This window comes from Antechinus flavipes, chromosome 4 (genome assembly GCF_016432865.1).
Source record: "Antechinus flavipes isolate AdamAnt ecotype Samford, QLD, Australia chromosome 4, AdamAnt_v2, whole genome shotgun sequence".
NCBI lineage: Eukaryota > Metazoa > Chordata > Mammalia > Dasyuromorphia > Dasyuridae > Antechinus > Antechinus flavipes.
Window position 1 is genome coordinate 364,875,229 of NC_067401.1, and position 22,165 is coordinate 364,897,393.

General features: G+C 33.2%; 1 protein-coding gene across 5 annotated transcripts in view; it reads right to left on the bottom strand.

Annotated features, from left to right (window-relative positions):
- Window positions 1-4,682: 4,682 nt before the first annotated feature.
- Window positions 4,683-22,165, bottom strand: part of MARK1 (microtubule affinity regulating kinase 1) — a 147,297-nt gene continuing 129,814 nt past the window's right edge. For 2 of the 5 annotated variants that reach the window (XM_051998257.1, XM_051998261.1), the window contains 5 exons: window positions 20,662-20,762; window positions 16,803-16,961; window positions 15,808-16,062; window positions 9,199-9,243; window positions 4,683-6,767 (listed from right to left, as the gene is read on the bottom strand). In XM_051998257.1, coding sequence (XP_051854217.1) covers window positions 6,413-6,767; window positions 9,199-9,243; window positions 15,808-16,062; window positions 16,803-16,961; window positions 20,662-20,762 — 915 coding nt within the window. In that variant the 3' untranslated portion in view covers window positions 4,683-6,412. The remainder of the gene's footprint in view (window positions 6,768-9,198; window positions 9,244-15,807; window positions 16,063-16,802; window positions 16,962-20,661; window positions 20,763-22,165) is intronic. The other 3 variants (XM_051998258.1, XM_051998260.1, XM_051998259.1) reach the window with 3 other exon arrangements.

Sequence of the window (22,165 nt, forward strand, 5' to 3'; positions counted from 1 at the left end):
GATTCAGAATGTAAAAATAACTCGGGAAGAAAAACAAAAATTCAAGCAGTTTACATTCATTTCCCAGTGTTCTTTCTTTGGGTGTAGCTGCTTCTGTCCATCCTTGATCAATTGAAACTGAGTTAGATCTTCTCTTTGTCGAAGAAATCCACTTCTATCAGAATGCATCCTCATACAATATTGTTGTTGAGGTATATAATGATCTCCTGATTCTGCTCATTTCACTATTCATCCTGCTGGTCATTTCTTACAGAACAATAATATTCCATAACATTCATATACCACAATTTACTCAACCCTTCTCCAATTGATGGGCATCCATTCATTTTCCAGCTTCTAGCCACTACAAACAGGGCTGCCACAAACATTTTGGCACATACAGGTCCCTTTCCCTTCTTTAGAATCTCTTTGGGGTATAAGCCCAGTAGTAGCACTGCTGGATCAAAGGGTATGCCCAGTTTGATAACTTTTTGTCTGCTCACTTCTCTTAGCATCAGTTCACTTAAGTTTCTCCAGATCTTTCTTAAATCAGACTGTTCATCATTTCTTATACAATCATAATATTTCACTATATTCATATTCTACAACTTTTTCAGCCATTCCCCAGTTGATGGGCATCCACTCAATTTCCAAATCCTTACCCCTACAAAAAGAACTACTACAAACATTTTCATACAGCTAGGTCCTGTCCCTTCTTTTATGATCTCTTTGGGATAGACCCAGTAGTTACATTGCTAGATCAAAGAGTATGCACAGTTTTAGAGACCTTTGGACATAATTCCAAATTAGATTAGATGTTTTTAACCTTTTTTTGTTTTTTCTATCATAGATCCTTTTAGCAGTATGGTGACGCCTATAATCCTCTTCTCAAAATATCTAAATACATCAAATGAAATACACAGAATTACAAAGGAAATCAACTATAACTAAATACAATTAATGAGATTAAAAAAAATTAAGTCCATACATTCCAGTTGAAGGCTCTCTGCTATAAAAGAGACAAGTATCAGAGCTGGTGCTGTTAAGAACCAAACCAAACCTTCTCTACTATAAGGCTAGATTGTGGGAATATGCATCTAGAAAATTCACTTTCCTTTCTCAATTTAAGATCATAGAATCACATACAGGGACCTAGAAAGGATCTTGAAGGTTACTGAAACATATCCCTCAGCATTCAGAGTAATTTGAGGCCCAGTGTGGTTAAATGACTTATATACAGAAATCCAAGTGGTAAGTCTCTGAGACAGGAGTAAAACCTAAGGCTTTCTGAGTTCATGTCCAGTGCTCTATTATATGCTGCCACTCAAAAGGTAGTTTCAAGCATGGAAAGTTGGGGTTCAATAACATTGTCTATGAACTCTCTTCTTGAGATACATATTCTTTCTCCAAGAGACATCATGCTCAGGAAAGTCCTCTCCCTTTCTCCCTTTTTCCTTCCTCCCTCTCCCATTTTTCAACATTATATGCTCACATTATGTCTCTAATTTTGGTAATTATCCCAATAATTACAACATTTTTTATCATGATCATATCTGTTATGATGATCTTTGATGTGACTATTATAATTGTTTTTGGGCTTTACAAACTTCACCTATATAAGATGGCAAACTTAATTGAAAAATGTTGCACGCTCTGACTGCTCTACCAACCAGCTCCTCATTGTAGGAGCTATATTTAGCTTCCCTTTTGTATCTCTTTTTCTTCCCCCCAACCCATCATATAGCTGTATCTGTGACAAGTGGTATATATACACATATATCATATATATACACACACACACACATCTATTTATACACTATAACTTAATTGGATCTGTGATTTCATCTGTGTAGGGGACTCCCAATAAGGACTTTTAACTTTTCTTTCACTTCTCCACACCCAAGAAACCAATAGTGCCATTACAATCAGAACGGCATTCAATCTGTCTTACTTAACTCATTTCATTGTCTTTTTAACTAAATTTGATACTCTGACCAACCTAAATGCCATAATGAGCTATTTAAATGTGGCTGATCATGCAGCTCTAACCTTTCTCCTGGGTTCTGGCTCTTTATCATTAACTGTTAATTAGACATTTTGAACCAGCTGTCTTATAGACATCTCAAACTTGACTTCTTTCTCTTTCCAAACCTAGCCTTCTTCTGAACTTCCCCATATTTGTTGAGGGCACTACTATCCTTCCAGTCACCCAAGTGGATAACCTCATCCTCAATATTTCACTCACCCCATATATCCAATTAGTTGCCAAATCTTGTTTGTTTTATTTTCACATTTCTTCCATTTATCCTCTTCTCTCCACAGACACTAACCTAATTCCAATTCTTAGCATTTCTCATCCTATTATAATAAATTATTGTTTTTATGCTTCAAGCCTTCTTTCTTTCCAATTTGTCTTCCATACAATTGTTAGATTGTTTCCTATAGCATACTTCACCATGTCATTCTCCTACTCAATAAACTCTAGTGTTTCTCTATCACCTTTAGAAAGTATTTAGTCTTAAAAGCCCTTCACACCCTGGATTTAACCTCTTTCCAGAATTATTGTAAATAATTTCCTTTTAATCATATTAGGCTCCTAGTCACTGTCTCTCCTAACAATACTCCATTTCCCATTATCTTACCTTTACATTGGCTGTCTTTTGTTGTCCATTTTTCAGTAGTTCTTCATGACTCCATTTGGTATTTTCTGGGCAAATATACTAGAGTGGTTTGCCATTTCCTTTTCCAGTTCATTATACATAGCTGAAAAACTGATGCAAATGGCATTAAGTGATCTATCAAGTTGGGTCACAGCTAGTTAGTCTGAGGCCCGATTTGAACTCATGAAGATGAGTCTTCCTGACCCTAGGCCTGGAACTTTATCCCTTGTGCAAACTTGCAACCCAGGCTGTCTTTAATTATAGTAATGTTGGAAATTTTAGATATAGGAAAAATTACTTTTGCCCAGGATACCTTTTATTGCTCATTAGCAAATAGAGGCAGGTAGGTAGTGCAGGGAATAGAGCACTGGCTCTGAAATGAAGGAGATCAGAGTTCATATTTGGCCTCAGATACCATTTCTGTGTGACCCTAGGCAAGTTACTTAAATGTTGCCTGCCTCAGTTCCCTCAACTGTAGAGTGGAGATAATTGCACTTATCTTACAAGGTTATTGTGAGGATACAATTGATATAGTATTTGTAAAAGTTCTTAGAATATTGTCTAGCACATAGTGTGTTTGGTTGTGTTCAGCCGTACACGAACGATCCCATTTGGGGTTTTGTTGGCAGAAATACTGGAGTGGTTTGCCATTTCCTTCTTCAGCTCATTTACAAATGAAATAGGGTTAAATAACTTGCCCAGGGTCACACAATTAGGAAGTGTCAGGGACTGGATTTGAGCTTAGATCTTCCTAACTCCAAGCCCAGCATTCTATCCACCTATCTTTGGCATTGTAGAACTATATAAATGTATTCCTCCCCCCCCCCCCCTTTTTCAGTCCTTCTTTTCCCTCCCTCCCTCCTCCTCCATCAGTGGTATCAAACTGAAATAGAAATGGGGCCACCAATCCATACATCAGGATTCCTGTGGCTTTAGCTTTAAAGTGTAATATTATGTATTTTCATTGTTAATTATTTCCAAATTACATTTTAATCTTGACATGGATTAGCACTCCAACTTGTGTTGGAGAAGCTGTTTATTTATTTTCTTATCCAAGAGCTCCTTACATTAATGGAAATACAGGTTTATCGCATCCCTATCCATTCTGGTGGGTATATATCAAGAGAAGTCAGTCCTTGCCTCCTTGGATGGTGAATGGTGAATTCTCTGGATGGCGTGTGCCTTTCCCTTCTGTTCTCATAGTGCTATAGACAGAAGTTTTTATTTTGGCACTAAATAATTTACAGCTTTAGAGCCTAGCAACAGTTAAAATACTAGAGCCAAAGGCTGCACAAATAAATAGCAGGGAACACAGATTCCAAGGAGCAACTTGGACCTCTTCCTTCACTGGTATTGTACTAGGACCTTGGTAGTTGCTGAAAGGAGGTGGAACCCAGCAGAGAGGGCTGCCTGACATTCCTTATAAAAAGGAAGCAAAGTTGTCCTGATTGTTTAAAGGCCTGTTCTGCATTTTTGTGTATTAACTAAAACTTGTCAGATATTTGGTATCACTAGCCTGAAGGCTAAACAAGTCAGATTCTGAAATTCCTAGGGGAAGCCAGGCCTTGGAAAATGTGCCAGAGATTTCTGACCCTTATCCTCCTTTCCCTCCATCATTGTTCTATTGCTGGGGTTAAGGGATCAGGGCCCAACTGACATCTGAGGAACACCGGTTCTTTTATAACTAATGCAAAAGAAAGGGACACAAACTAAACCAGTATCATAATTTTCATTTTGAGCACATATGCCTCATAGAGAGTTGAATAGCTACACAATCTGACTATTCACAGGATCTCAACTACCATTGATATTCTAAGACTGGGATGATTTGACAGAGATTTCTTCTGGACTGATTTGGACTTGATTTCTTTAGAGCCTAGCATAGTGCTTGATTGACAATGTTTTAAAATATTAACTAAATCATCTTTTTCCCATTCTCTTTTTCCTCTCATCATACATATCAACTCTGGAAGAAATGAAATAAGATTTGCCACTATGTAATACACATTTCTACAGCATTCATACAGTTAATTCACATTCTGATAAAGAGCAAAAGACAAGTGCTTTATTATGAGAACTGTTCAAGTAAATTTTCAGAGTGCACCAGTGAAAAGTGAATAAAGATGACTTGCATCGATTTTGTTGAATGAACACTGGGTTAAAAGGGACTACAGTTCTTTTCCCAAACACCACCCTTTGCTAAGGCAAAAAATACATGTCCATTTTAGAACAGAACTTTTACAGAAGAAAGCTACATCACAGTACAGGACAGCATGGAGAATCCACCTTAGGACACCATCATGGAATCACCTACACTCACAGCTTTCTAATGCAGGATAGGGTTACAGAATTATTGATCACAGCTTTATTATTCTTTAAATTTATCATTTTGAATGAAATTTCTATTTTACTAGCATGTGCAGATGGGGCTCATATTTTGATACTGCAGTAATTAATTACAACATTAAGTAACATTGCACAGTCAACCTTCCAAGGTTAATTCAGTACAAAATAACAAATATTAAAATGTACCAGTACTAGTGGTTTTACATAGTTTATATCACTATTTATGAAGGAAAAAATAGGTAAATGCCCAATTACGAAGCTGCACATTACAGGCAGAGTGATGTGGAATAAATACAAGGAACTGGGTAAAATATTAAACACAAACATAGGAATAAATTGTACAACCACATAAGCATAAATCAATGATCTACTGTTATAAACAATGCTCAAAAGTCTCTTAGGTAATTTCATGTATCATGGTGACTGGGAATGGTGGACAATGGATAGAGAAGAAGTCAAACGTTCCGAACGCCAGTTAATTCCTGAGGTGGCATTATTTCTTAACTGATGCATTGGTCAACACTTCAAAAATGAGTTTGTGCTATGAAACAGTACCAATATTTATTACATTTCCACAAACTGCTATTTGCAGTATTCTGAAGGCAGCGAACCTAATTCATATTGTACATCATGATAGTCAAAGGGGAGATCTATTATTATTAGTTTTCCTGCTACATTTCTGTGGGCCAGGAGAAAACACTTCAAAGTTCAGAAATTCGACCTAGGTTTAATTTTTTTCTCCAGCACCTCTTAGCCCAAGGCAAAGCTACAACTTGTTTTTATTTATTTCTTTAAACTCTAAGTGCCAACACTGTAAACATTTTAAAAAAAATTTAAAACTAATCCTTGCTCAACAACAAGGATAAGAGCAAAGATAAGCAAGTACAACTCTGTGTACAACAAAAGCTGACTCATCAAGTGCTGATTTAAATGTATATTTGATTTCTAAGTTATTAAAAAAAAAATTCATGCTACAATTGTAAAGACTATTTTTGTGCACTTTAATTCTGGACACGATTTCCAAAAATGCATGATGGAGGTAAGAATTTTAAAAACTCACCAAAATGTAAATAACAATTTCAACTCAAAGCATCAAACATATATTTCTGTGCAGAAATCTAGACAACTATACAAGATCTTTTTTTAAGCAATTATCTTTTTTTATTATACAATTCTATGAACATAAAAGGAACAGAATACTCAATTTACTTACCTGTACAAGTGAACATAATGTTCTTAGCTACAGTTATTTAATATAATTCATACTGACTTTAATTTTACAGTTCATAACTATGTATAACCTTATTGCAATAAGGGTATTTTCTACAGGGGGAGTTTCACAGGCCAATCACATTAGGCATTATCAGTACATTCACAAATTGTAGGTCATGTATGCATCTTCCCTGATCCTGTAAATGTAGTTTTCTTTATAGTTTAAGCTCATTTGCGATTTTGGATGCAATGTTCTTAAATGCAATAGAAGTTCCAGATATTCTTTTGAAGCGGACCCCATTAAGTGACAAGCGAGGCAACTTGCAGACTTCCATCTCCCACTGAACAAGACTATCTTGTCTGGCATCTCCGTGTACACAGAAGAGCAAAAACTTTTCTTTTTGTTCATAATCACAGTTATTTGCATCCAACACTTTTCGGATCTCTCTCATCATATCATTTGGGTCCATGGAACTAGTGGTCTTCATGCTCCAAGTAAACCGCAAAGAACGTGGCTTGGAATCTTTACTATCCTCTTTTTCTCTTTCTTTTGGTTCCCCAGAAGTACTTCTGTGAGGGGGAAAAAAAAGATGAAAAAAAAAAAAGCCCATCCAACAATGAAATTAACACACAAAAAATGTTCCTAAGTTTCCACATTTAACAAAACTCTGCACAATACAGATGATATAAACTACAGGTAAGCTAACATAACACCATGAAGGCATACCTACTTGAACCCAATATTCTATTGACTTAAATTAACATCTGAAAGATTTTTCAAAGAGTACATATTACCAAAAGAATGAATTTATGGGATACTATTCTAAAATATTAACTATACTCAAAAAAAGAGAAGTTGAAGGGGACACATTTCATTTCCTTCTCCATTTTCTTTGTATGTTTATACATACATGTATCTGTATGTCTATGTGTATGCATGTATAATCTATAGAAATGAAATTAATTTTACACACATACATAAAATGGGGGGGAAGAATATTCTATATGTATGAAAATGATTTTAGAAGGTGCATTATGTTTTTCTTTTCCCCAATTAATGTTTTGTTTTGTTCTATTTGTGGGTAGAGGAAGAAGGAAGATGAATGGAACCTGGTGGATAATCACAGGCAATGTGGAGTGGCAAAACAGATCAAACTACAGCTATCTCATTGAATTCTGAAATATATTTGTCTTCTATAAACAATATAAAAGTAAAATATATATTTCAGATTACTGAAAGGTTCCAAAGTAATTTTCATATATATATGAAATTTTTGTGATGTAGAAAGCTTGGTAATTAGATTGATGAAAAACAAGATATCAAAATAGAGTTGTTGGGATTTTAACTTTTCAGCTATTCTCTTATGTCAAGAACATGGCTTGAAGAAAAATAATATCACTTGAAAAACATCTTCATTTTAATAATATGTACTAGTACCATATTTCAAGACCTCTGAGATACTAATGCTCTGTCACTTATGTAAATTTGATGAAAATAAAGAGAAAATATAAAGTGGATAATTATTCAAAGAATGTTAAATAATCATGGAAGCTGATTTTTTCAGTCCTCTCTTTACTACTTATCATGAACCTATAAAATTTACAATTACTCAAATATATGTCAAACCTTAATATTTGCAAGAACAAATCATAACCTCACAAATAGAAGGTAGTGAGTAGAGCAAATTGCCACCACCAGTATTATTATTAATACTACCATTTCCTAGGAGAGAGTGAGGTTACAAGGTTAAAAGACTTGTTCATGGTTACACAGTTTATCAGCTTAGAGCTGGTACATAAAGGCAGCCTTTTCTCTGTGCTGAACCACTTCTAAAGAAGTAAATCACAGATTTCTGCTGTACAGAAATACTTAAACTATAATAAATTCTTTCCCTAAAATAGCAAATAGAACAATATTCTTGTTTTTCTAACAGAAACATTACTCATAGCGGAAAAAGCAAAACTAATTGTTGTATATCCTAAGGAAAAAATACAAAACATGTATTTTGCACACTATGTGACCACATCGTTATAAAAAAAGTCAAATTAATAGTAGCAATGCCTAGTGAGATGCTTTAGAACTGGGGTGGGAGGTGGGGTAACCTTAATAGCACAGAGGACAAGAGAGGATGAAAACCCAACTGCTCCATGTTTATTTAATAGGCGAAACAAAGGCAAACAAATTTCTTTCTTTTCCCCCATTCTACCCTTGCCCTCTATCCACAATGGGCTGAGGTATCTAAGAGCATATATAGGAAAGCTCAATAGAAGGCCAGTATTGTAACTTCAGTAATTAAAATACAAAACTAGTATACTTTTTAAAGAAGGTCTACTTTGGGGGCAATGCTTAAAAAGCAGGTTCAAAATTCATTAGTTTTTGTTTCTAGTAATCACTTTAAATGTAGTAAAAATCCAAGATGTATGTTCAGCTGGTCAAATATAGCTTGATGTCAAACTACTTGTCAAGGGTTTAAGATTTAATTACCAATGCTGATACATGGTAAAAATGCCACCATCAAAATTTTATGTGCTGAGGGTCCTTGAGCCTAAGCACTCTGGCAAGCTTTACACCCATCTGGAATTGATTACTAACATTACAGTTCCTTATATATTTGCTTCTTTTAGATGTTTGGATGTTATAAGTTTTATTCTCTGTTTGATCTGACTTATATTAATTTTAATTATATTACTTTTAATATAAGAAAAATAATTAAGAGTTTAATAAGAATCAAATGAGTTTATTTTTTCAATGAATATTTTAGAATACAGAAATGCTGCTTCTTTATAAAGTATACACTTCAAGACAAAATAACTTTTTTTCACAGACTTCTGAGGGACAAAGAAAACCCCACCCAAACATAAACTTTTAAATATACAAAACAATATCTAGCCCATTGGTTTTTAAAGTTTCATCTTAAGAGCTTCTATTAAATATTTCAGAAATCACGTTTTCATATGCAGAGTCCTGGCAGCGAAGTATTAATTAATAGTGGCTCCTCACCTTGAGGTGTCAGTTCTGCCACTGGCTTCGCCTTCACTTGGATCCCTCAAAACAAAGTTAAGGTGGAAATTCAATGATAAAAGTGAAAAAATAAATCCAGAAATCCTACATCTAAAATGATGTTAGCTTTTACACTTGTTCATCATTATCAACCTGATATTAAGTTTCCATTTTACTTCATCATACCAATCAATAACTAACATTTATTGAGCATCTACTGGGTATTTATCAATGATTAAAGTTGTTACAGTGAAACCAGTTCATATATATTATTTTCCAGTTGTCCAACCAAGATATATGGCAAAACCAATTTTTTTTGTTTAATTAACAAATTTATGAAATATAATTCTAGTAGTTGCTCAATTGAGAAATTAGGTCTCATAATATGATTGAATTATCTTTGTATTTTGAGAAAAGCTTTTTATGCGTGTATAAATATATATGCATATATATACACACACATATCTCTCAACATACCACATATAAATACCATTCTTTTAAAAGCAATAAAAATATTAGAATTTCACTCAAAATTCATTATACACATTTTAAATGATCTGCTAGAAATATACATCAAATGGATAATGAATAAGCATATAAAAAGTTGAATTTATTTTACCATAACAGCACTTTACATACCTTAAATTGATTTCACTGAAAGAGGTATATATGTATGTATATGCACATGGATGTATATGTATTTAAGACATATTTAACCTACTGCTAGATGATATGTAGTGGAATTATAAACAAATGGTCAATTGAAATTCTGAATTTCAAATTCAGTTGGTGCTTTATCTTAATATAAAAATGCTCTTGTAGTGATAAGTAAAGATCTGTAAACATTTTGATTCATGGGTAAGTTGACTTAATAAAAATAAAGGAATACAAGTCTAATGGTTGAAAGAAAGATCTGAATATTTGTGCATAACTCAAGTTTTATACAATAATAATTTTGGGGAGGAAGTTTAGAGGCAGTAGATCATCTTTCAAATCCTACTCTCTCATCCATACCTATTCAAAACAGCCTTGGACAGAATATTTTTTTCCCTTTAGGTGCTAGGAGTAAGGATTGGGATTTATTCTATCAAATAGCTGCTTTGAATAGTCATGATATGTAGGGAAGGGGCTAGGAAAAAACTTGGTTCATGAATTACACATGGGAATTGGGGAAAAAGAGAGTTCAGCTGTCAGGACTTGAGCCCAATATCATTTTAAGGGCTTTTTTCTTTTCTTTCTTTCTCTCTCTTTTTTTTTAAAAAGCTAATGCTGATATAGATGATACATTGAACTTCTTAGTTTATATGTTAATCATAGTATACTGTATTATTCAATCAAAAAGCTAGAGAAATTTATTAGTTGTCATATTATCAACTACCAAGTGATAGTTTTAGAATTAAGTAAATTTGTTAAGTTTTTAGAAAGATTTCTAGAGATAATCATTCTATAACTGCCTCATACACAAGTAAACCTTTAACCTGAAGTTTAACATTATTTTCTTTTGTACTGTCTGTCATGATGTTCCACTGGCTGGTACAATCCCTGAAATGATCATCTATTTGAAGATAGATAGTAATTTAAGTTAATTTTTCTCTTTTCCCTTCCCAGTCTTTCAAATTTCATTAACTTTTCCTCAGAAATCTGACTTCTCACTAAGTACTTTAACTTTATTGGTTCTCAAAGTTTGTAAAAACTTCCTTAGTTTTCAAGTGGTACTAAAAATTGGGCCTGGCAACTGAGTATCGTCTATTTCTGTTGGTCACATAGAAGTTTTTGTGTGAATTAATTTCTTCAGATTTAAGGAATGAGAAAAGAAAGGAAGCCTAGGAACAAGAGAGGTAGGGAGAGCCAAAGGAGTATGAAGGATTGAAAATCTGAGAATAAAACGGGATACAGAGAATTACAGAAGATGCATGAATACATGCATGCTTCACACTGAGAGAGTCTAATTCATAGTAATATCATTAATTAGCCAGGTGAATATTCTTAAGTAGTACAAATGTGAAAGATCAATTAATTGTGTTCAATAATGTCAGTGACGCAAGATGAGTAGAAGTCTATTCTTGCACTAAAATTTCAGCACCAATTTTTAGTATTACCTTTACTAGTATAACATTGAGCTGCAACTTCAAACTATCAAAATGCTACACAAGAGAAAATTGTCTTTATAAAAACATACAGAACATAAGATGCCATTGTGTTTGTTAGTCGACTATAAATATGCAAATGTTATATAAGCAAAATATAGCTTTAATGGCTCTTCTTCAACAAGGTGTCTTCCAGGGAAATGTTAAGATTTTACATGATTTTTGATAGATGATAGGATCTAAGACAGAAAACCCTCTGATTATTAGTAATAAGTGAGGCATAAAACAAGGAGACATAGACTTAAAAGGGTGTTTGCTACTGAAAAGGGGGATAATTAGAGTACAGAAACAGAGTACAAAAGAAAAAGGTGGTCCTTAGAGATCGTAAGGTCTTCCTGATGCTTCTGTTTGTAGATGCTATTATGATTATTGCATCAAGTCCCAGAGTCTCCTGAATGAAATTCATAATAATGCAAAGTAATTCAGCTTAACTTAACCACGTAGGGAGAAAAAAAAAGTGGATGAAGAATTCCTTTTTAGACTATAATATGCAATTGGATGGAAAATGTTGGAATATATAGTTTATTTTATTTTTGCTGAGGCAATTGGGGTTAAGTGACTTGCCCAGAGTCACACAGTTAGGAAGTGTTGAAATCTGAGACCAGATTTGAACTCAAGTCCTCCTGACTTCAGGGCTGGTACTCTGTCTACTGTGCCACTTAGCTGCCCCTGGAATATATATTTTAGAAAAATGCAGTAGATGGACAATAAATTAAGTCTAGTATAAAACATGAAGTTAGACTGCATTTGAGAAATTGTATAATACTTTCAATTAAGTTTCTCCTGTTAAAAAAACACCAATCTTTAGAAATTACAGGTCACCCAAAGTAGGCAATGGAGAGATACTTGGTGTGTCCATAAACTAATACCAATGATAAAATGCATGAGAAAAGTGATGTTAAAGATCCTAAATAGATATATGATTTGAAAGAGAGAAATTGTCATTTAATGATAGTGAACAATAATTAACAAAAACCTGAATACTCTCTGGGGAATCCAAGTAATGCTGAGATTTGTAATAATGTACTCAACATATTTTATGGAATCCTTTTATTGGGGAAAAAAAAGGAGGGAGTCAGGAATAGATGAGTATGGCTTACGATGAAAAGGTATGGATGGATTACAATCTGAAACTGTTGAAGGAATAAGAGATGAATGAATTCTTTAGTGCATTATAGTCCTGAAGCTCACAGAAGACACTGTGGTAGTTCCAGACCTAAATGTAAACCAATTCTATACAATAAATACATTTATAGGCCTATTATGGGCAAGATATAGTATTAAGTATTCAGAACACAAAACCAAAATAAAAACTAGTCTCTGCCCTCAAGTAGCTTATCTTTTACTGGATGTGAAAAGGATGTACAAAGACATAAAGAAAAAGAAATACAATATGTTTTGAAGAGGGAGAAAACACTAACAATTTGGAGGACCACAAAAGACTTCTTATAGAAGGTGAAACTTGTCTTGAGCCTAAGCAAAGGAGGAAGAGGAGAGGAAGGGCATTCAAGATAGGCTTTGCAGAGGTGGAAGATGGAATGACAAACGAGGGAAGGAGCAGGTGGTCCAGCCTAACTGGAACAAGGAATGGTAAAGGCAGGTGACATGAAATAAATCTGTGAAGTAAGCTAGAGTTAAATTAGAAAGGTTTTTTTTTTTTTTTTTAAAATACACCAAGATGATGAGCTTGCACTTTATCATATGACATAATAAAGAATTACTGAAGATGCTTGATTAGGCTTGAGCTTTAAGAATATTATTTTGGCATCTGGGAAGAGTATAAATTAGAAGGAAGAAAAAATCAGAAGCAAGGAATCCTCTTAGAATGCTTAGAAAACCTCTAGGAGAGAAGTGAAGAAGGCCTGAGGATAGGATAGTGGCTATGTATCTGCAGACAAGCTTATATATGCAAGAGATGTTATGGAGGCAGAACTGACAAGAGTTGACAACTATTTATATTCATCTTGATATTGTTTCTCTTGTAAGCTTCATTGTGATTTCAATGAATCACACTAATTTCATGCCAACTGGGTAACTACAAAATTTTGAAAATCTATCTTTTAACTTGAAATACATATAAAAGGTTGGGAACCAGGTAAATACTTTTAATTTGTTATATTAAAGGAATGGAAATGACACTTTAAAGAAGACTGAATAAAAAAAAAAAACCTCCCTATCCTTTACAACCCCCCTCAAACAATTCCCTAGAATAATACTTATGAAAGTTCTTTTAAAAGAAACTATTTAATTTTAATACTTAAGTGTATCTTAGTAAGCAAAAACTTAAATACTTTAAGAATTACTATTAAAAGAAAAAGTACAGAGAATTTTAAAAGTCTATAAAAGACTTCCTCATATGAAAGATAAGGAAAATAAGGTCCAGAAAGATTATGCAATATGCTCCAAGTCATATAAAGAATTAATGGCAGAGACATGCAAGTCTCTAGACTCCTGAAGTCTAATGAATCTTTGCTTACTCCATGCTGCCTGTGATAAAAGTCATTGTTATATAAAAATATAAAATATATAAATATAAAAATATATAAAAAATGTATTGCACAGTGCCTAGTGTACAATCAGGAATTGTTTTTTAATCTGTTGTATAATTTCAAAAATTGCTCTTCTCATTAAGATTTGTGTCCTTTCACCTGAAAATTTCTTTGCATATAGTTTGTATTTAATATTCCATGTACAAGTACTACTTTTTCCCAATAGAATATAAGCTCCTTAAAAGAAATGGGTATTTTGGTCTTTATATAGTCTAACACAATGCCTGACAGATATTAGATACTTAATAAAGACTCAATTGAATAAAGAAATCAATGGAAGGGGAAGAGAGAAGAAGGAAAGGAGGAAGGGAGGGAGAAAGAGGATTTTTTTCCCTTTTTTTGGGGGGTGAAACCTAAATTTTTGTAAATGGATGCTTACAGTTATACTTATATGGTTCTTTGGGCACTTTCATTCTCACTCCACATACTGATTTCTTTACCCAGTGGTCAGACCCAGGGAATATTGGGAAGGGATGAAGAATGTCTTGCTGGCGTGTTTGACTCTTGGGCCTAGATGTGCACTGGATATGACTACAGAATTTTAAGGACTTGAAGGAGTATTGGAAATCACCCAGTTGGATTTCCTCATTTTCTAGATTAGTAAACTGGTATAAAAAAGACCACAGATTAATGTTGACACTATCCATAAAAATCTCCAAAATCAGATCAAGGCTAAGGAATATAACTATCTCATCCTGTCTTCCTTCCATACATTCCTTTAACTGTTCTTTCATGGCTTCTTTTACCATCCAAATTCACTTGTGCACAGTTAACTATTTGTCAGAGTATGTCAAGGGGGCAAAGGATGGGAAGAAGACCAGAGGGCCAGATTCAAGAGACCACTTAACTCTCTAAACTATAATGACTACGTCTCACAATTATTTTTGAAAAGCATGATTTCAAATTTAAGCATGTTCTAAGTAAATGGAATGATTGTGAATATACCTGTGCTTGCTATAAGGAATTTAATTATGTAGGGTAGAGATTAGGAGAGGAAAAGCTTCAGTCCCAACTTTCCTACACAAAACTTAAAAGAATAGAGGCTACTACAATCAATCCTCTTCCAAAGCCCTTCTAAAGCATAAGGTGGCAAGCTAAACTAAGCTAATTAAAATTTAATGTTGATATTATAACTAGCACAATAATTTTGTTAGAAAAAACTTATGACTCAGTGATTATGTCCTGTAGTGTTATATGTATATTTATAGTATGCTGGAGTCCCTTTTATAATTAAAATATTCAGTATAGTTGTTCCATTTTATAGGAAAAGCAATTTTTACCATTTTAAATGAATGGTAAAGGTTTTTAATTACTGTATCTACTTTTTATGATGCACTTTCACTCTACCTATAATTTTTCTGATTCCTATTACAGAATTTTTATACACAGAGAAAAATGACAAGAGAAATCTCACAATTATTTGTGGAAAACATAATAACATAATTTTAAAGACATAAGAAAAACAGATTTATAAAATTATCTTGAATAATAATCATGGAAGTAGACAATGGAAGATTGAAGGGAAACTAAAAACAACTGAAATATTTTATTTTTAAAAAAATTATGCTAAGTGTACATTTTCAATAGTCTTTTGTGATAGTGCTACCTTGTTAAAACACAGGTAAGAATTATACATCTATGCCATATTTCTATTTGTTAGACATTTTCTTTATTGTATAATTTTCTACAGTTTAAAAATATTTTTGTCTTTAAATAGCTTTATTTCATTTACATTTGAAGGATTTCTTTTATGCTCAAAATTCTATTTAAAAAACTTTCTACAAAAGACTAGCATCATAATATTCCTGTGAAAAGTAACTGTGCTATATAAGTTCTGTTGAGAAAAGTTTATTTGTATTTGATTCCCTATACTAAATCTGTAAACATAATTATAACAGTATACTGATACTGACCTGCGAACAAACTTGGAAGTTATTTTGCTTATTATACCAGTTGATGTTCCCCTTCTGGCATGTGAAAATGCACCAGTTTCATGTGATGGTGAAGCAGGTGGTCCATTATAAGTAGCATTACGTCGTTCTCGGAGCTGTTCACCATGAAAAGTACTTCGACTTGAACTCCCACGAGGAAAGCGAGTTCGGTCTGGTGTAGTAGCACTAATACTATGAGCAGATGGGGAAGCAGCAGGAACTCTCTGAGTTGTACTGCTGGGAAAAATTAAGATGCTATTGAGGTTGACACGAAAAATGGTTCATACAGAAGTCAAACTTGAAAGGAAAATTTGCAGAGCTTCTTTTTGGCATTAATTTACTCTTCTTATTAGAGATGTAAATTATGGATTGTCTTTATAGTCAGAGGTGATTGAATTTTTAGAACTTTTAAAATGATTTATCTTTTGAATGCATGAGAATACATAAGAAAAGGTGAAGCTCAGAATATTCAATTACAGTACTCTTATTTTGTAAAATACATATAAGGCATAAACTTTTCAGCAGAAGTGCTAAATTCATGACATATATTATTAGATTATCTTAATTAAATCTCTGTAGAGCTAAAAAACAACAAACTCTAAACTCCTTAATTTTAAATAAACTACTCATGATAAATTTAGACCTTAATGAAAAAACATCAAATGACTATGTGTTAACTAACTTAATACCAAATGATTAAAATGCTTAAAAGATATAGAAATAACATTCTTAAAAAAAAAAAAAAAAAAACTGGGCACAGAAACAATATTGGGCCATAGAGTTTTAGAACTAGATATCTGAGGGGGTGTGGAGCACAATTCTCCCTTCCTCTTATTTTTGTAGAATAAAGATCTGAGGAGTAAAAAGAATAACAACCTTGCCTAAGCAGTAAGTGGCAAAACACTAATGATATCCCGGATACTCCTGTACTCTATACTTCATAAAACAAAGGAAACAGGATACATGCAGTACATTACCCTGGTCGATAATCAGTGCCATCTTTGATGGTTGGCAATGTGACTTTTATAGGGTGGCCAGAGGCAGACATAGACTTCTGGTGTCGAGGTCGTGTGGATGGAACAGCAGTGATGGCAGAGCTTGCAGAAGATGTGCTACTTGCAGACATTTCTGTCAGACTTTGAACATAGCATAAGTCATCAGGAAAGCCAAGGAAATATGAAAAGGAAAACATAATGAAATTCGCTTTGACTAAAAAAGAGATTTCTATAGATAAACAAAATTGAATAAAAAAATTAAACACTTTAGAGATATCACAATTACTTATGACTAATACAACATAATTAATGTTGTTCCAGCTAAAAGCATGCTGCATAATTTTTGTCACCAGTTTCCATGGAAAAGTGCTTGAGTAGGTTATGAAGTTTCTTTTCAAGAGATTCAAAAATAATTTAAGGATGAAGTAATGGATCAAAGACTTTTTTTTCTTCCTAAGACTCTAAATTTAGGATATGTTGTCATTGTGCTTATTAATAACAAAATAACAAAAACAAGGTTTTTAGTAATAAATATCAATACACTTTCACTAATTATCAATTAAATGATATTATTATAATGGAAAATATTCTTAGAGATCAAGTCCCTGCTCTCCTAATTCTCATATTATATAGATACAAAAAACTGTGGCTTGGATAGGTGAAATGGCATGATTGAAGTCCTAAAACTGGGAAGTAAAAGAACTGATATAACTCCTAATCATTATATGAACTTAAAAATTAAGTGTCTGACACAGTACAGGGAATTTAATAACATTAAAGACTCCCACCAGCCTCCTAAAGATTTGGAGTCAGGAAGATTTTTGATTCTCATCTTAGACAATCACAGTACTAACCCCATGATTGGGCAAATCAACAAATCTCAGCTTCAGGTACTTGAGATATACTCTAGAATTTGGCTTTTAGAAGGGAGAACAGAGACATAAGAAAACAGAGAAGAGCTGATATGTTGGACTGTGTGGATTAGGATATTTGAAAGAAAGCCTGCAACACCACCTAGAACTATATATTTCATAAATTAAGGCTTAATAAATGCTTTATTTAATCCAAGCTAATGCACTTTATGGTAGTAGCATGTCTGTAATATAGATCTACTGAGTTAGACCTCAGTGAATTGAAGCGTATTGGATCTTCCAGCGATCTGTTCTTCAACTTGCCTTACTTTGTGGAGTCCAATAGAGTAGGACTAGTCCTTCAAACTTATGAGTACCTCAAAATGTCTCCAGGAAGGCAATAGAAGGGTTTCTTTATATCATATGAAGAAGAGATGTACAAAGTGGGGAATATTTAGACTGGAGAAGATTTGAAGGGCCATACAGGGGTCTTTAAATATTTAAAGAATGTCTTGGAGAAAGAGCATTTAGGGCAATGACTGGCATACAGAAGGTACTTGACACATGGTTGTGGACCAATTGTTTTGCTTGGTTTTGGATAGCAGAACTAGGAGTAATGGGTGGAAGATACAAGAGGAAAATTAGACTTGAAATAAAAAAAAAATTCCTAATAACCAATGCTATTCAAAACTGGAATAGGTTCCATCACATGATGAAGGATTCTCTCTCATTAATGGCCTTTAAGCAAAGGCCAGATGATTCTTGCTAGATACATTATAGAAATGCCTCTTTTTAAAGTAGAAATCAGACCAGATAACTATTGAAATCCTTTTAAATCTGAATCAGCCATTTTTAATTAAAAATAAGCCATTTTAATAGGGAAACTGAGGATAATATCAAGGCTTCACAATTTATCACAGGAGTTAAGCTTATTAAGCGCATTTTAAAGAGACATTGTCAGAACCTGAGCCAGGCCATAATCAGTAAAGAAGATAGGAGGATTTTTTTTTTTTAAATCCTCATTATATAGGAAAATCTCATGCAGAGAGGAGCAAAGTCCTTCTTTATGGGAACAATGAGGATTGAGGATAATTCTTGAATGTACCCAATACTTAGGTATAGACTCCACTATAAAATTCTTCTGATGTTTCATCATAGAGTCCCTGGGTCACCTCTGAAGAAAATAGGGAAAGTCTTTGCATACTAGCCTAATGACAGACTGATCACCACTTGAGTTTTTGAGTGATGACTTTCTTGGTTAAGGGGGGTCCAGAAGACTATCTATGAAACTACAGAAGGATGCAAAGCACTGTGCTAAAGTACTGTGCTGAGCTGGGGGGGTAGGGGAGAGAGTGGAGGTTGGGAGAAAGGTAGGAAAGAAGAAGTTAGGGAAAAAGGAAATAAAAAGAAACACATGACATTGTTCCAATTTTCAAGGAGTTCATGATATATTTTATTTCCAATTAATAGGAAAAGAAGTTGAAATATGGAAAACATTTAGAAATGCCATTAATTCAATGTAGCAGAGTAAACAGAATTTCATTAGATTTGGCCTAATGGTCCTTTTAGATTGCACTGATAAGTGTTCATAGAATTTTAAAATTTCAGAACTGGAAGGGACCCTAGGGGATCCCTTAATCTGATCTTGTTTTACAATTCGGAAAACTGAGACCTAGAAAGCTGAAATAAAGTTGCCAAGTGGTGACGGATGTTGATGTGAGTCTTATGATTCTGAGTGCAAGGCTCTTCTAGTAACAAAAATGTTTTTTATAATTTATGTCACATGCCCCAACATGTCCCCCCTCCAAAAAAACAAAACCAACTCTAGTAGCTGGATTTTAAAATTACACCTTATTATTAAAAAACAACCAAACAGCTGTTGGGTTTTTAAATTACTGCTAATTATAACTAATTGATAAAAAGAAATTACTATTTTACTAATGTTGAAGACAAGGATTGGCAAATGAACTTTTGTCAACTTTTATGTAAATAAAAAGTAAAACCCTTAGCATTTGTACTCATTATTGAAAACTTAAATTCTTTCATTCTCATTCAACAAGGAAAATAATGAAAAACAACATCTTTCAAATTATTCTATATTCTACAATGCTGTGATTTGAAATATATATAAAAAAGTTATCTAAGATTTTATTCACAAAGCCAACATTTTAAATAAGCAATAAAAAATGGCACGGGTTTTAGGGTCTAACAATTATTTACTTCGCTTTACCTTGTTTTTCTATTATTTAATAAATAAATTTCTTATTTTTTAAAAAGGAGATAAAAATATTTCTCTAAGCTTCCTATAAGGATTTGGTTCTTTCTAACATGGAAACATATTAACATTTTTTGGGACAAGTGACTAAGAAAGTTTTTTTTATATTTTATATTTTCTTTCTAGCTTAGAAAGGAATGACTAATTTTAAATGAGTTCTGAGAAGGAAAAGCAGAAAGGAAGAGAAAAATGCAATTGAAGAGAGAATGAGAAAGAAGAACAATTTCAAGCAAGAAGAGTTGAAGGAGAAAATAATGGATCAAGAGGGAAAAAAGGATAGAAGGGATTACTGTGGAAGGAAGAGAAAAATCTAAAGAAATAGTTAAAGGTGTTACACAGTTGGGGGATGGGGTGGGATATACTAAATTTGAATCCTGGTTCTACTACTTTATTCTGTGTGACCTTGAATAAGAAATGTTATTTCTCCAGGATCCAGATCCTCAATTTAAAAAATGAACTAGATGGGACTAGATCATCTTAAAGGGATCTTTCAGCTCGAAATCTATAATACTATGACTATGGAAATAATTTACCACCAACTGCTATACCATAAATAAATCATTATGAGCTTTTCTCCCCATCATGGAATCTAGTCAACCAAGTTAGGTTAATTCTCAGTGTCCATTTTGTCTTATGCTTCTCACAGAGTTCTAGGGATAAAACTAGTTCAACATCAAATTTTCTACATTATATCACAACTCAAATTACTTCTTACCTGCTGTCTTTCCCATTCTGTATTGCAGAATAGCGATCTGTGGTTCTTTCACAAACGTAGGTGTTCCTTCTTGTCATACCACTTCCAGGAAAAACATTGTTCTATAAGGAAAAAAGATTTAGTTTTTCAATTTTAATTAAATTGTGAGAAACTAAAATTATACATAAACTATAAATTATATTGGGGAAAAAGTACAGTAAACTTTAAATCAACTATTTAGTTTTTAAGAGTGAAAAAGTAATTGATAAGAAAATACATTCATATTAGGGCATAGGTCCAAAAAACAAATTCTAGGATTTATCTTGGGGTCACAAATTCATTTCAATCTCTTACACCAGGAGTTACCAATCTTTGAGATTGGGGGTAAACAGGGTATGCTGTGCCAATAATTCTTCTTTGAGCATATGGCTCTTATCTATCAATCATTACTTTTTCTGAATGTCTTTGTGGGAGAATGGAATTGTTAGATAAGTCAGTACCCCAGGGAAGTGATTCCAATGAGTATATGCTTCACAAAGTTCATCAACATCTTATAGGAAATATCTTAATCCTAAACCTCATTCTCATGGCAATGAAACAAGTCAATTACAGGCAGCTGGAGGTTCTGGGATGAAATAAAAGGGGGGGGGGGGTGACTAGGAGGCAGTTATCTCTCTGCCATGTATAAACCCACATGGGTTTCACTGTACAATTTCCAATTCTGAATGTCATGTCCAAATCTTCTTTAGGCCCTCTATGGTACATGGATCTTAGTCTGCTAATCCCCATCCTTTTCCTAACTCCAGAAAACACTATCATGAAAAAGGATGTTCATAATCATGATCTTATAGCAATTCAAAATTCTCAGTTAGTAAAAGATGTTTACTATAACTTATTTATGAAGATCAAAAAGATGCTAATATATTTTAGAAATATTTTTAACAAGAAGGGATTTTCTATTTAATCTCCAGTTAATTAAAAAAATTCAACTAATGAAAACATTTAATTCTCTCAGTATTAAGTTAAACATGATTTTACTGTACTTTAGAATAATATAGTCAACTTAAAACTGGTATTTGAATATAAGAACTACTAAAATTTATCTTATGACATTGTTCATTCATTATATTTAGTGACTATAATCAATCAATTCATTAAAAAATACACAAGAACAATTGAAACAAAATTGAATGGGTCTTAATCTCACATTTGCCTAAGGGAATAACTTTTGTGACTATCACAAGTATAAAAAATAAACTAAATGGAAAATAGTTGAAAACAAGCTAAATTTACAAAGGGCATTTTTCATATTAAATTTAAATATACGTGATCTATTATAAACAAGGGTTGGACAATTCTTAATTATATCATGGAGAGATACAATATTTTAATCACAGTGAGGGGACTAAAACATTTGTCTGCACTTGTCTGGTAAAAGCAGCAGAAGAATCCAAAGAGATGCGTTGGGAGATGAAAACCTCTTGTGACTTTCTCCTGTATGTTCCCCAGAAAGAGGAAATACATA